Source organism: Urocitellus parryii, chromosome 4, assembly GCF_045843805.1.
Source record: "Urocitellus parryii isolate mUroPar1 chromosome 4, mUroPar1.hap1, whole genome shotgun sequence".
Classification (NCBI taxonomy): domain Eukaryota; kingdom Metazoa; phylum Chordata; class Mammalia; order Rodentia; family Sciuridae; genus Urocitellus; species Urocitellus parryii.
In genome coordinates this window covers 179,144,606-179,160,614 of record NC_135534.1, presented here as the reverse complement: position 1 = coordinate 179,160,614, position 16,009 = coordinate 179,144,606, and the positions used below count along the sequence as shown (strand labels likewise).

The window sequence follows — 16,009 nt, the reverse complement described above, 5'->3', positions numbered from 1 at the left end:
ATTATCTCCAGTATTCAAGCTGGAAAAAATAACCATAATCTCAAGGAAAAGAAGTTTGATCCAGATACATGCTAGAAACAGCTTCTTTGGGTGGCCTCCCAAGCCATTCTCCATTCTAAATATTACAGTCCAGGATAACAAGGGGTTGGGTTCTGATGCTTCCCAAAATTCAAATAGAAACAGGAAAAGGAAGATACTAGGTAAAGCTGGGCACTGGCATGTCATGTCATTCCCCTCGGTCCAGGTTTTACCTTCTTTGTTTGCTCTGGTACTCTCAGTGATCACCTATCAGATTGTTGACTACAGAATTTCATTCAATAAAAAAGAAGGCAATTCTTGAACAACTTCTGTTCATGACAAACTGTTGGGAGAAGGGAGAGCAATTTACCACCAATGGAACATCGTCGAGCAATTTCCCAGAACACTAAGCCCATTGCATAGATGTCAGCACGTTTGAAGGATTCAAAATGTTTCATATTTATGGAATCATCTAGAACTTCAGGGGCCATGTACCTAAAAGAGAAATTGACATTTCATTTTATTGAAGGGTAGCAACATCATTTTTTAACTGTTTCACACATTTTCTTTTATCCCTGAGAATAAATAAAACAAACTCATTATTAATTTTTCCCCTCTTTAGCAAAGTTCTGCTTTTAAAAATGATTCACATTTATAAAAATTTCCCCAAGTAAACAAAGTACCAAGTACAAAACCTCATCTCCTTCCTACCACAGTGTAAATGTTTAGATGAAGATTATTTCAGACCTCTCTCTATACAAAAACACATACACACAATATTACATAACTGAGATCATACTAGACTCAAGAAAAATATTAAATATCTGCACTGGTTTGCAAATTAATGATGTCAACTAAATCCCACAAAATGCTGAAACTGCAGTTTCATGCTATCTGTCTTCTGATTTTGGCTTCCAGTGGAAGACACACATATAATAGGTATGACTTAATAAATACACTAATTAATATACACCACCTTGTATATTGTATAGGGAATATGTAATTTTTTTAAATATATTTTTTTAGTTTTCGGCGGACACAACATCTTTGTTTGTATGTGGTGCTAAGGATCGAACCCAGGCCGCATGCACGCCAGGCGAGCACACTACCGCTTGAGCCACATCCCCAACCCTGGGAATATGTATTTTTATCTGGAAGTCTACTCACTAAAAGAAGATGAAAAGGGTAGGGACATACTCCAGGAAACAAAATAACAGAAATGAATGGCAGTCTTCATACTGATGCTACCTTACAGGGTTCTAAAGTTTCAAAAGCCCTGTCAAAGTTACGGATCAGACCTGTGAAGGCTTATAGCAACCACTTACCTAGGAGAGGGTTCTGAATACCCTCTATGAATCTAAAAATCATAAGTACAATTTAGATAGACTAAAACTGCTAGCTTTCTTCAAGGTCAAGGCAATAGTTTTGAAGAAACATTTGTGACAACATGATGTCATATATAGAGGAAGGGCTTTTGGAGCAAAAATCTCAGCTCTTAGGTTACCATACACATGAAGTTGGTCACATAACTTCCAGGAGGTGGTTTCCCCACCTCTGAATTAATGGTAATGGTGCCTACCAAATTAGGTTCTTTTGAGAACTCATGGACTCAACAAATATTTATTAAGGACCTACCACATACTAGGTAACGTGATGGATGCTGGGGATACAAGACTGCTCTCAAGAAGCTTACAATCCAATGTTACATATAGACAAAAACAAAAACAAAAACAAAAACAAAAAACGATAGTTACAACTTAATTAGGTAAGGGCTATAAGTGCCCTTATCAGGGACTCCTAAGAGTAGTGAGGACTAGAAAAGGCTTCCTGTGAGAAAGGAAGGGTGTAAGTTAAGGAAGCAGTCAGGGAAAGTATGTTCTAGGAAACAGTACATGCAAAAAGTTATAAGGAAGAGAGAAAGGCATATAGCTACAGCACCTCATTTGAGGGCATTGAATGAGGCAATATGTGTAAAACACCTATTAAGATGATTGCCACATAGTAGGTGCCCCATAAACATTAGCTACCATTATTATAATTAACATAACTAATGATATTTTCAGAAAGGGCTGCTTTTCATCAGCAGGCATCATTTTAAAGTCAGGTGACATTGGCTTCAGAGAAGGTAAGACCATGAGACTTACCTGTGGGCAATCTAATAAGTACAAGTTCCAGTTTCAAAAAAGATACGTATATACAAATAAGGAGATGGAAAAGAAATAGATTTCAGCAGATATTAAATATCATTTATTCACAAGTATACCTTTTTGTTCCCACTCTGTGGTTTGGAGCAATATCAATTGTATCTGTGGCTGAATCATGTCTTACTGCCAGTCCTAAGTCTGCAATACAGCATGTTCCATTCTTCTTCACCAAGATATTCTTTGATTTCAAATCTCTATGAGCAATAGCTGGTTTTCCTGAATAACCCAAAAATTAAAAATGACTGCTTAAGAAGTAATACCAAAAGTGTCTCCTTCTGCCCAGTATGAAAGCATTTCAGTCCCATCACCTGCCATACTCAGGGGAGTATTAAATAACCTCAACTGAAGCATTATACCCAAAGTTGGTTGGAATTACATTTCTTTAAAGGAAATGGAGACAATAATATGCTCCAAAAATTGATACTCAAACAATAAAAGTCTATCAATTCAAAGACTGGGGTTGTGAAAAAAGTTGTCAGTTTGTTGGTATCTTGTGCATTCTTTACGAGAACTACAGTCTATAAATTGCTCTTCTAGTTCAGGAATCAAACATGTAGATCATATGCCTATCATTCCTGGAAAGAATACAATACTAAATATGCTATCTTTAATACCAACTACTAGAAAAGGTGCTATTAAAAAACAATCATTACAATGTGGAAAATCTAGAATCCTGATGGTAGGAAGAAGATAGAATAGTGGAGGAAAAAAAGTCTGGCAGTTCCTCAAGCCATTAAGTAGTTACCATATGATTCAGCTATTCAAGTCCTACCCAAAATAACTAAAAAAATGCATCTACATAAAAATTTGTACACTAACGGTCACTATATTATTATTTATTATAGTCCAAATCAGAAACAACCCAAAAGTTCATCATGAACACACAAAATGTGATATATCCATATAATGGAATATTAGTCATAAAAATGAATGAAATACTGATATATGCTATAATATAGGTGAACCTTGAAAACATTCTAAGTGTAAAAAACGACATTCACAAAAGACCACATATTATAAGACTCCATCTATATAACTAATGCCCAGAATAAGCAAATCTATAGAGACAGAAAGCAGATGAGTGCTAAGACTAAGGAGTTTGGGGGTTAAAAGAGAAAGACTGCTTAAAGAGGACAGGGTTTCTTTACAGGGTGATGAAGATGTAGTAAATGGTTGTGGTGATGGCTGCACAACTGTGTGAGTACTTTAAAAACCAATGAATTGTACACTTTAAATGGGAAAAACTGTGGGATGTGTGAATTATAACTCAAAAAGTTGTTATACTCAGTAATTACACAGATGGGGCTGGCAGAGATGCGAACAGAAGAGTAGGCAAGCCACCAGGTAGTGAATGGATGGCAGCTTGAGCACAGAGCTCTATCAGCCTCTGATAGCCTACAGGATACAAATACCATGAAATAAAGTTATTTTTTATAGACTTAGAGCCTTCATACAAATCAGTAAGAAGAGTACAGCTTTGAGAAATAAGAAAAACAAAGAAAGTCTAGGCTCACAGAATATAATAAGGAACAGATTGTTTTAAGATTTGAGGGAGGAGTGAAACTTCCTAACTAAAACTTAGTATTTAATTTGTCAACTATTAAACTATCTCATTCAGTCTCCTAATCTAAGGATCAAATATAATTATTAGATGGCCAGATACAATGTATATAACATGTTGGTGTTTAAAAAGCACTTTCATATTCCATTTGATACTACATAAAAGAATATATTCTGAGGCTTGAATTCTAGAATTAAGATCCTCAAAAATTGTAAATAAAACTGAATGCTTCTGGGTGCAGTGGTGCATGCCTATAATCAAAGCGGCATGGGAGGCTGAGACAGGAAGATCACAAGTTCAAAACCAGCTTCAGCAAAAGTGAAGTGCTAATAAGCAACTCAGTGAGTCCCTGTCTCTAAGTAAAATACAAAAAATAGGGCTGGGGATGTGGCTCAGTGGTCAAGTGCCCCTGAGTTCAATCCCTGGTAACCCCCCAAAAAAACAAAAACTGAATGCTACCTTTAAGAACTTAAAAAATATCACTGTTGTTAAAATGAGTAGAGAATCTCTAAACAAATTTCCTAACTCTGAGATTTCTAACAGAAAAGGATTTCTCATCTAAAACTTCATTTCAAATATCTTCAGTTAGGCCGACTTCTAGTTTTAAATAGACATTAAACTGTTTGTTTGAAGAGTTACCTTGGGTACCAACAATCTCCATGTGAAGATGGGCAAGACCGCTTGCTGTGGACAGAGCGAGTTTGATCATTCCTTCCACAGTAACTGTATATCTGTTCAAGTAATCAAAAAGGGATCCATGCTCATGATAATCTGACACCAGCCAGAGCTGAGTCCATGTACCATTGTCTGCAAAACAGAATAACGTGTTTCAGTTGGCTCTAGAACATTTGAGATTTACTCAAAAATTTTAAAATATAAAATTACTACCTTTTATTCTTAATTCTGAACCATACAATTGCAATATCATGCCACCTCAGGTTTGTATTTCCTGTATATTCAGCTTGTCATGTGCTTTCACATACACACTCTTTAAGTCCCCTACTCTTGAGATAAGGCAAGGATAATTAATCTCATTTAAGAGACATAGGTGGTGACTTTCTTGAGTTCTATACAAGCAAGTTGCAGAGCTGGAACTCTTACGTACCTAGAAGAATACTTGGATCAGATTAGACATTCAATGGCTATTTCTGGAAGGAAAAAAGGAGGGCAATAGTGAGGGAAGGAGATGAAAAGCTTTGTAAGCCCCGTGTGGCCACAGTGGGAAAAAAAATATTATAAAACAAAACTGAAATAAGTTTCAGTGAGAAGAGACATAGCTTTAGTGACAGAATAGAGTATATATTTCACAAAAATGCCAGACAATATGATTATGGCTCCAAGGTTGCTGGCTTAGAAAAACAAAATGAGTGGTACCTCTGAAATACAGGAAGTTCAGATGAAAATTAAAATGTCAGGAAGAGGAAAACTGAAAAGGTTGGGAGTGAATGAAATACACAAAGTGATTTTAAACCTGAACAGTTAGGAACGTGGATTCTAGGAGTTCTTTTGTAAGCTGAACATGGATTTGAAAATGTGTTTTTTCACAGGAACAGATTTAATACTAGGTGGCTCCTAGGTTAGACTATCCCATAAGAGTTATTTAACCTGGAAGTAACTGGAAAGTTGTATATTTGATCAAATCATGAAGGAAAACAAAACAAAAAGCTTTACAACTTTTAAAACACAGTACAGTTCAATAAAAGACAAACCCTTGAGTCATTCTGACCTGGGCTAAAAATCTAGGGCCTGTCTGTTATCCATTACACAACCTCAAACAAGTTTCTTTCTTTCTTTTTTTTTATTGGTTGTTCAAAACATTACAAAGCTCTTGACATATCATATTTCATACATTAGATTCAAGTGGGTTAAGAACTCCCATTTTTACCCCAAATACAGATTGCAGAATCACATCGGTTACACATCCACATTTTTACATAATGCCATATTAGTGACTGTTGTATTCTGCTACCTTTCCTATCCTCTACTATCCCCCCTCTTAACCAATGGGCCTCTCTATTTACTTTTCTACAAGAATAATATGGTACTTTGTGCTAAAAAGACTAAAAAAAAAAAACACAGAACACAGTACTACATTTTTTTTTAAAGCAATTAGTATATTGCTTGGCACATGAGAGCTTAAAATGTGCTATTTTGTCCCCTACAAATTATAGAAAGAAGAAAATGCCCCAAATTGATATAAAAATAACTTCTTTATTTTGAAGAGTGTTACTTTCTGAAAAGCAATATTAATGAAAAGAGATTAAGGAAGGAGATGGGAACGCCCCAGATTTTGGAGAGGATTTTTCAGCTTTAAAAGGACTTAAGAGATTCATGATACTAGTTTTTGATTAACTTATTCTTCAAAAACTATAAACTGACTATCCAAACTTATGTCTGTTCTTTTCCTTGATAAAGGCATATCACCAGCATGCCATTAACTATAACTGAATTCTGAAAGACTCACAAACACAAGAAATAGAGGAACACCGGTAGATGAAAAGGGGAGATTTTCTGAGGTAACTAACCAGAGGCAGAAGGAAGGTTATGTAAGAGGCTGTGTATAGAAAGAGCGGTCTCAGGTGGAATTAACTGAATTAGGAGGATGAAGAAAAAGAAAAAGGGAATTGGGGTGGAAAGGCTAGGTTCTGAACAAAGACCATTAAACCCTGACAAAAAAGAAAGAAGGGGAAAAGAGGGGAAAGAAGGGAAGAGCCAGTAGGGTCAGCTACTTCCCATGGTGACCACCAGGTGACAGCATCCACTTCAACAGGAAAAGAAAAGTTCAAGGCATAGCAGCCCCAGCAATTTGTGCTCATGTGTTTGCAACTTGAAACATGTCTAACAGGCTTAAGCTTCAAAATGAAGATTTAAAGAGTCACTACTATGATAGACTTTGAAACCATGAATGTAAGTAAGTCCTTTATAGCAGTAATTAACTACTATTTGTCTTATGAATCAGTAAGGAGAGTAAGACTTTGAGAGAAGGAAACAACTATTAAGATATAAGAATAAACTAAGAAAGTCAGACAATATAATAAACAGAAAGTTGTTTTAAGGGTGGGGGAGGCCAGACATGGTGGCACACACCTGTAATCCCAGTGGCTCAGGAGGCTGAAGCAGGAAAATTGCAAGTTCAAAGCTAGCCTCAGCAACTTAGCGAGGATCTACGCAACTTAGCAAGACCCTGTCTCTAAATAAAATATAAAATAGGCTGGGGATGTGGCTCAGGGGTCAAGTGCCCTTGGGTTTAATCCCCAGTGTGTGTGTGTGTGTGTGTGTGTGTGTGTGTGTTGTGTGTATAAATTAAAAAGGTGGGGAAGGAGCTAAATATTAGGGTCAAAGGCAAATGACAATAAAAACTAAGGATCTGGTCAGATTATGATTACTGCTTTTGTCAACTTATTTTGTTTTAAAATTAATTGATACTGAATAATAGCCACTGATAATCACTGCTTACATCCATCACTGTCCCTATCATTATCAAACATTATATGCCTCCTGATGTGATACAATAGGAAGTATATAATATACCTGATATGTATTTTGGGGAAACCAATAAAGCCTTAATTAGATTCAAAATCTAATTGACAGTTTTATGTAGAGTAGTTAAGAGACACTACAGAAATTCAATCACCAAATTACAGAATATGATAGTAAGCCCACAGGACAATCAACCCAGTTTCTTCAACCAACTGCAAGGAAAAAAAAAAGATGGGGAAACCTAAGGATTTTAAGGGATGTATAAGAAATATCAACCCAATGTGACAATACGTGAACTTGGGATTCTATGTGAATAAACTATTGTGGGGGTTTTGTTGTTGTTGTTGTTTTTAGGAAGTAACTACAGATTTGAACCAGAAAGGATATTTGATGACATTACTTTTTTCTAAAAATTACAACGGTAGATTTCTCATAATTTAAAGATATGAATTGAAAATGTTTATGGATGAAAAGATATATTATCTGGGACTGGCTTCACGCAATTTGATCTGGGGAAAGTAGGTAGCATCAGAAATCAAGGATTGGCAGTAAGTTAATAATTGTTGAAGTTGGTTGATGGGGAATTAATATACTGTGCTCCACTTTTCTGAAATGTTAAAAGTGTTCTATAAATAAAATTTTAAAAAGACAAAACAACATATGCTTGTTGTAAATAAATTTGAAAATACAAAGAAGCAAAAAAAAAATCACAGAAATCACTATAACTACCAATTGAGAATATACACTGCCAATATTTTAAAGAAATAAATACTGCTTAAAAAAAGGGGAGGTGGGGACAGGAAAGAAGGAAAAGATGACTACAGGTCTGGCCAAGCCACAAAAGACAATGATAGCATTTAAAACAAAATAAAAAAACCAGGAAAGCTGGAAAATACACTTGATTGAGGTTTAGGACGGTTGAGAGTTGAGTTGTAACAGAAGTCTTTTGACAGAAGCTGTAAAAGTAGGAATTGTGGGTACTGAAGCCAAGAAAGTGGGAGATGCAAAGTGAGGTCCCTGCTAATGTAATCACTCATCCTGACTCCACTGATAAAACTTCCTCAGTACCCACACTACAGGGTCAAGAAAATGTCCACATGGTCACCAGAAGTGAGGGAATTTGGTAGAAACCATTTCTGTTTAATTAAGTTTACTTAAAAAGTTGACCAATCTTGCCCCACACAACTTAGACAATAGGATACATCAAGAAGTTATTTTTACTCCTCCTATAAATGAGGTCACTGGTCTACAGTGACTTGTCCATACCAGTCAAGAAGAAATTAAAAGGAAACAAGTAGTTGATCCCTATCCTACTCAAAATTTTAAGCAATCAAAATTTGTAAATTTTTTCTATATTATAACTATAATCAACTAACTGTCCAGAACTAAAATAACCAAAGTATATGGCTTTCTTTGATAGACTATATATTTTATAAACCTTCTATACATTTTGAAACATGTTTTCATAAAATTGTATTTGACAGTTAATAGGTCTCATCTATATGATAAACATCTATTTCTCACCTAATTTGACAATGTTTTGCAGTCATATCTGGAAAAAGACTTATATAGACTTTATTATATTTAACATAAGGATAAGCAAATTTTACTGACCTTTATTGTCTGCTGCTATAAATCCCAGGATGTTTTCATGGCGCAACATTACAGTTTGATAAATTTCTGCCTCGCGGAACCATGAACGTTCTTCTCTGGAGGAGAATATCTTAACGGCAACTTCTTCTCCCCGCCACTTTCCTCGCCAAACTTCTCCAAATCGACCTTTGCCAATACTTTCTTGTAACACAATAGTTCTTGCAATTGTTCTCTGAACAAGCAATGGTAAACCTAAAGACAAATAAATGGTATGCAAAACAGTCAACAATGTGTTTCAAACATCATGAAACTAAAGATGTGGCCCAGACAGGTACCTTTAAGAAGCTTAAAACCTCACTAGATTTACAGACTATGTTGGCAAAAAAATAATCCATGAAAAGTGGAAAATAATAAATACAATAAAAGAATCCAGAAAACTCCTGCCGAGAGGGTCGGGATTGGTTTTATAAAATAAGCTGAATTTTGACTGTCATTTGCAGAAGGGACAGGACCAAAGGAGAGAGAAGGAAGTATGGTGGTTGGGTAGGAGGAATATACAAGTAAAGTCAGAGGAAGGGAATTAATAATGACTATTTTGGGAACCAGCTTGTTTAATTAGAGAGGATATATGTGGAAGAGCAGTGCAAGAGAACATAAGAGCCAGGAAATGAACAGTGGTAAAGGCCAGGATCACAATGACCAATGAGGGCTATGGATAAAAGAGGACTTATTAAACATGTCTGAAAAGGGTGCCAGAAATGCAGAGGTGGGGTGGGAGTACAGGGAATAAGTTAAAATTTTATTTTGGAAGGATGAACTTAGTGGGCTGGGGCTGAAGCTCAGCAGTACAGCGTTCGCCCAGCAAATGTGAGGCCCTGGGTTCAATCCTCAGCACCACATATAAATAAATAAATAAATAAATAAAATAAAGGCATTGTGTCCAACTACACCTAAAAAATAAATGTTTAATTAAAAAAAAAAAAAAAGAAGCAGCATGAATTTGGTAATGATTTTACTGATGGGAGGAGAAAGGATGTGAACAAAAGAAAAATAAATTTTGACTTAACGTTTTTTTAAATATTTATTTTTTAGTGCTAGGGCGAGCACTTTATTGCTGAGCCACAACCCCAGCCCGCTGACTTAACTTTTAATAAATCAGTAGAAATTATCACAGAAATCATTTCAAGACAAATAATTTACTTGCTAGGAACTGATGACTTAGGCTACCTAGAATCTGAATGAATGATACCAAGGAATTTACCTTGATAATGGGACATTTATGTTTTCACTAATTAACCTTGTCTTATTCCAAAATATATAATTTTAGATATCACCATACTAATTTCATTTAAAAGAATTAAGTACCTACCTACAACATTTAAACAACTCTGTATCTGGCATAATCACTTAATAACATATCCCCAGTTCACTAAATAACTGTCAGATTCTAAGTTATACTGACATTAACAAGTAAAATACCAGAGTCCACCATGTTCTATGCTAGTATTTTATTTATACAATCAATGTATGCATAAATTCGTGTCATTTATAAATTATACTCAGAGCCACTTACTAGGTCAAATTAACTCAATGACAGTAAAAAATTATCTATCCTTAGGTTCCCTGGTGTGAAATGCTCATAAATCTAAATGTTAAAGTCTTTAGGGGATCAGAAAATCTTCTCTTTTCATCTGTGCATTTCTCATATAACTCTTTCCTTTTCTTACTGCAAAGCAGTTGGCAGTGTAATTATAAATAATTACTTTTATGTACAATGAAACTGCTAGTTAAAAACAGATCGGTGACAAATTCTTATTTAAAATTAAGGAGCTCTTTTGTTCTATGAACAATTAACTCCTAAAAACTACATGTTGTTTAATACATACAACATGTTAAGTACTAACTTATTACATTTTATCCAAGTCTTGTATAGGGCTGCATCATGTATTAAAGTATACTAAAAAGTTTCAGAGGATAATCTGGAAGTTACATAGGCAAGTAATAAAAAAGAAAAAAAAAACCACGTTTGAAAATGCATCACAGATTTAGGGGCTTATGTAAGTGTATAGTGAAGAAAGTAGCACAGGATAAGAGAAGTTTGTTGTCTTTCCCTTCATCACTAGATAGAGAATTAAAATTAAAACCCAAATGTAGGTCGGCCATGTTATCCATATTGGGTTACCATAACCCGCATGAATACTTGAGAATTTTTATTTAATGACTTTCTTCTAAAGATAAAAATAAACAGGCCTATTTCAGATCTCCATACTCTTTGTTTTACTCTTCAGTACCTTTAAAACTGCTTGAGAGGAAGCATCAATAGGGAAAACATCCCAGAAAAGCTGTACATAGAGTTAACAATGGAAATAAGAAATGGACTGTATGCACATATTTCAAGAGATCTTAAGCATGCAAAAGACCTAATGACCACTGTGTAAGACATTCACTCCTTCAAAAACTGGCACTGCTTTATAATCTCATTACAGTTTAAGAATGAGTCCATGTATAACCTGTGATTAAAACTAATGCAACAAGGGGCTGGGGCTGTAGCTCATTGGTAAGCTTTTGCCTAGCATGAGTGAGGCACTGGATTCGTTTCTTAGCACTACATAAAATATAAATAAATAAAGGTCGTGTGTCCATCTTCAACTAAAAAGTTAAAAAACAAAAACTAATATAAAAGGGATTAAGATATCTTCAACGTTAGAGCTACTACAACCCAATTCTTTGCTGTCTTCCCTATAGTTCCCAAGTTAAAATTAAAGTCTGTAACAGGTAGAGATAAGGTTTTTCCTCAAATATGATCATGATACTGAGTAATAAACATGTGAATTCAAAATAAGGAATGCTTAGTTTTACCTTTTCCTCAATAAGTGAAAGAACTAAAATAGAATTTATGAATAGATATTTTACTTATTCACAGGCATGAGTCCTATGCATAAGGTAGCAATGAGGCTTTCTAATGAATATAAAGGAAAGACGGCCTTTTCTGCTATCATTCAATAGAAGATGGTTTCTGCTTAGATAAGTTCAGAAACAATTTAGCTAACAATAAACTATCATGGAGAAAGGCCTTAAACTAAGTTCTTTCTGTTTAGAGTTTTTTCTTTTTTGGGTATAATGTTACAAATTGATGCTGTATATCAGAATTTTCTTCTACATGTTGTCAGTACTTGCTGTCATTTGGACATAGCTCTAAATTTGCCAAGTGCTTTTACACAAACATCTTGTCCCATCTGAACTTCACAACAGCCCAATGCCTGCAGAATTCATCACTTTCATTTTAAAGATAAAATAACTCAAGCATGTGACATCAACTAACTGCCTAAAACACTTTACAAGGGAAGGCTGGAAAGGAGAGAGAGCAGCTTTTGGATAACAGAGAGCTGTGGTCCTTGATGAACTTAGAAATACATACAAAATGTAAAAAAGAATAATTCTACTCTTGGCTCCTGTCTACATTTTAAAAGGTAAACACATATATTCTTATTCAGAAATCAACTGCCATCCATACAGCAATGCCTTAAAATTGTTTAGGTGGGCTTGTGGACATAAGGGGCTTCATGACCCTAGGTGTAAGTTTGGCAATAAAAATACAGGCCACCCTGATTTCTGTGACTTTGGTCCTTAGCATAGTTTTGGACCAGAATAATCTGTGAGAAAAATTTTCTCTGGGAACCTTTTGAACTTTAAACTAAGAATCAATGAGAAACCCTAGGGAAGCCCTAAAATACCCTTTTGTCTCCCACTTCTTATACAGAGATTTTCATTATCTTCTGTACTACGGCTGCTCCTTCTCAGTTCAACCTCTCGTTTCCTATACAAGCCTGTTTTAGCAGTCAGAGAAAGAACTTGTCTACTGAATATGTAAGGCTAAATTCTACAGAAGGCTTCAGGTGGAATTAATTTCCTTGTGTTACTTAAATGAATGAACAGATATTCATACCATACATATTTGTCTCCTTAAAACACAGACATTTGTCATTACATGAACTTTCCATTAATGTGATTTTTATGCTTCAGAGCTATTTTCCTCAGTCACTTCTGCTTTAATGTTCCTTATTATCACTTGGTCATAAAATTACTAATTTTTCATTATGTATATTTTCAGATTTTCACTTTTTCCATGACTTTAGCCCTTATATAGAGTTGACTTACAGTTTTCAAAGAGTATATCACATTTAAAAGTCCTAAAAAATAGTTTAAGTATTTTTATCAATGGCATATGTTTCATATTTCTGATGAGGAAACAGAAGCCTAAAGAAAAAATAGGTGGTTTAACCAAGGTCATAGAGCCAATCAATGACAAATCTTCTACTGCTATCTAGATCTATTGATTCCTCACCAAGTATCAAAATCCAAAATTGTAGGGTATAGGGGTGTTCCTCTCTCAGTCTAAGAAAAAGACTGAGAAAGAAAAAGTAAAAGATAATTCCCCATCCCTTTAAAAGTAAAGTATTTTTAAAATCTACCTCAGGATGATTCTGGCAATTTCTTATCCCACAAAAGTCAACCAAAACAACCTGATAAAAGCAAACATGACAAGGGTCATGGATCCATAAAGCATATTAAGTATATAAGGTGGTTAGACATTCTTCTGGGGGAAAAAAAGACTTAAAATTCATTAGTTTAATGAAAAACCAGAACTGAGTTAAAGAACAGCAATTTCATCTATTGTTAAAATAGCAAATAACCTTCCTAGTTCCAAGCACGTGCCAAGTTTAGTCATGCCTACTTTCAAATACAAAACTAAAGCTGCCAAATAGTCCTGAATAGAATAAGGAGCTGATCATTTAAACATCTTTGAACTTTAGCATTATCTGTAGTACAGTTGTCCCTATCCTTTCTATCTCACATAGTAATGAGAAGCAAATGAGATTATATAGCGAGAATGCTTTAGAAGTTATACAATTGTGGAGCTGACTTACTGTCTTGTTTCAACAGTAAAAGCAAGCTCCAATTTGTTTCTATTAAACTACCCACAGTAAGAACAAGCTTAAAGGTCTTTATATAGGCTTTACATAGGATCAAACCTGGAATACTAGCTGCATGTTGGCACATGGCTGTAATCTCAACGGCTAGGGGGCAATGGATGGGGAGTGCTGACTGCCAAAGTAGGAGGATTGTGAGTTCAAAGCCAGCCTCAGAGATTTAGTTAGGTCCTAGGCAACTTAACGATACCCTCTCTCTAAATAAAACATAAAAAAAGCTGGAGATGTGGCTCAGTGGTTAAGTACCTCTGGGTTCAATCTCTGGTACTAAAAAATTTAAAAAAATTAAAAACCTAGAAATACTGTTTGCCCTAGAAATACTATTTGTTTTAATAAACCAAGGAAAATGGCTTAGCCATGTAATAAATAAAAGTTTTGTTTTTTTTTTTTTTGAGAGAGAGAGATAGAGAAAGAGAACTATTTTTTAAATATTTATTTTTTAGTTTTCGGTGGACACAACATCTTTATTTTATTTTTATGTGGTGCTAAGGATCGAACTCAGCGCCCCGCACATGCCAGGCGAGGGCGCTACCACTTAAGTCACATCCCCAGCCCACAAGTTAAGTTTTAAAAGACTAATGTTATATATAACTAATAAAAAACAATAGCAAAGAAGACATTTTAGGAAAAAGGAGAAACAATTACATTACCTGATCCAGACCCTGATGTTGTCATATCATAAATTAAATCTTTTAATGTAGTACCCTCTGAAATAAAAGGGCGATCTAATGAAGGATCCTCTTCATTTGGCACTCGATGGTGAATGACAGTGCGGTTATGGCAGATATAGACCATCAACATGAGTGAGATGCAGACGAAGCAGACCGGTCCAGCAATGACAGCTGCCAGCTCGACGGGACCAAGGCCAGGAGACTGCTTTACTGAAAAAGGGCCTCAAGTGAAATAAACATCAACAACAACAAATAACGATGTAGAGGCAGCACCTACATTTTCCTCACCCTCCTCATTTTCTACAATTAGCTACTGCCACCACTTAGTCATAGGTCATCATAGCCGATCATCAGGCTCAAATCCAGGAGTAGAGATTCAGTCTTCTCCCATTGTCTTCCCACCCACTTTCATGATCTCAAGCACTGTCAACACCTTCTCACTCTTCCCGTATTCTCCAGCCATCATCTAAATCACAAGGCCAACTATCACCAAAATCCTAGGATCTCCCCCATTTGTCACCTCAGATCACTAGTAAAGGAATCAATAACCTAAAACAACTTGCACTCTGTCTTTTAGAATGTTTTTGCTTGCTTGTTTGTTTTTCTCAGTACAGGATTGAACCCAGGGCCTTGGGTATGGAAGGCAAGTGTTCTACCCCTGAGCTACGTCCTCAGCCCCATTTTCCAACCCCCGTAAGTGCTTTTGGCTTGTCTAGTACATGCTTGACTAGTACATGCTGATAGCAGAGGGAAAAAAATGCATAAATACAAAAAAGTGAAAAAAAAATTATCACCTCACCATCTCAAAACAGTTCACATTTTAGTACAAGTGTCTTCAACATGTAATAATTTTTTTTTTTAATACCAGGGATTAAACTCAGGGGTGCTTAATAACTGAGCCACATCTCCAGCCCTTTTTTATGCTTTATTTTGGCTAAGTTGCTTAGGGCCTCGATACAATGCTGAAGCTGGCTTTGAACTCCTGCCTCAGTGTCCCACACAGCTGGGATTACAGGCATGCAGAGCTGGCTTCAACAATTTTTTAAGGCCAAGTATGTCCTTTGTTTTTTCAATGGTTTATATACATATATATTTTTCCCTATTTTAACCATCTGAACTTTAAATTCCAGATCATTTATTGTCTCAATAATTAACATTTTGCATTGTTTCAGAACCACATGAATCCTGAGCCTGACTGGTTCACTGCTCACTACCATTTCTTTTCATATCACATCTTATCTATTCTTCAGATCTTCAACTGGATTAATTTCTTATATCAAATACTATTTCTAGTAATTTCTTTTAGGAATAATATTTAGATCCTTATACATTTAATAATTATCCAAAGATGGCTCTTGCCTTCGTACACACACAAAAAAATCTGGGCTTATACAAGAATTCTGACAATCAATACAGAATGTTCCATTGCCTTCTTGATATTTAAAAAAGCAGAAAGTCCTAACAGTTTTTTCCTTTTATGGGTAAGCAGTG

At 35.4% G+C, this 16,009-nt stretch overlaps 1 protein-coding gene across 2 annotated transcripts in view; it reads right to left on the bottom strand.

Moving 5' to 3' along the window:
• Tgfbr1 (transforming growth factor beta receptor 1) overlaps positions 1-16,009 on the bottom strand; it is a 57,693-nt gene that overhangs the window by 8,444 nt on the left and 33,240 nt on the right. Inside the window, exons 3-7 of one of the 2 annotated variants that reach the window (XM_077797066.1) lie at positions 14,498-14,740; positions 8,878-9,108; positions 4,423-4,590; positions 2,282-2,438; positions 389-513 (exon numbers count right to left, since the gene is read on the bottom strand). In XM_077797066.1, coding sequence (XP_077653192.1) covers positions 389-513; positions 2,282-2,438; positions 4,423-4,590; positions 8,878-9,108; positions 14,498-14,740 — 924 coding nt within the window. The remainder of the gene's footprint in view (positions 1-388; positions 514-2,281; positions 2,439-4,422; positions 4,591-8,877; positions 9,109-14,497; positions 14,741-16,009) is intronic. The other variant, XM_077797067.1, reaches the window with a different exon arrangement.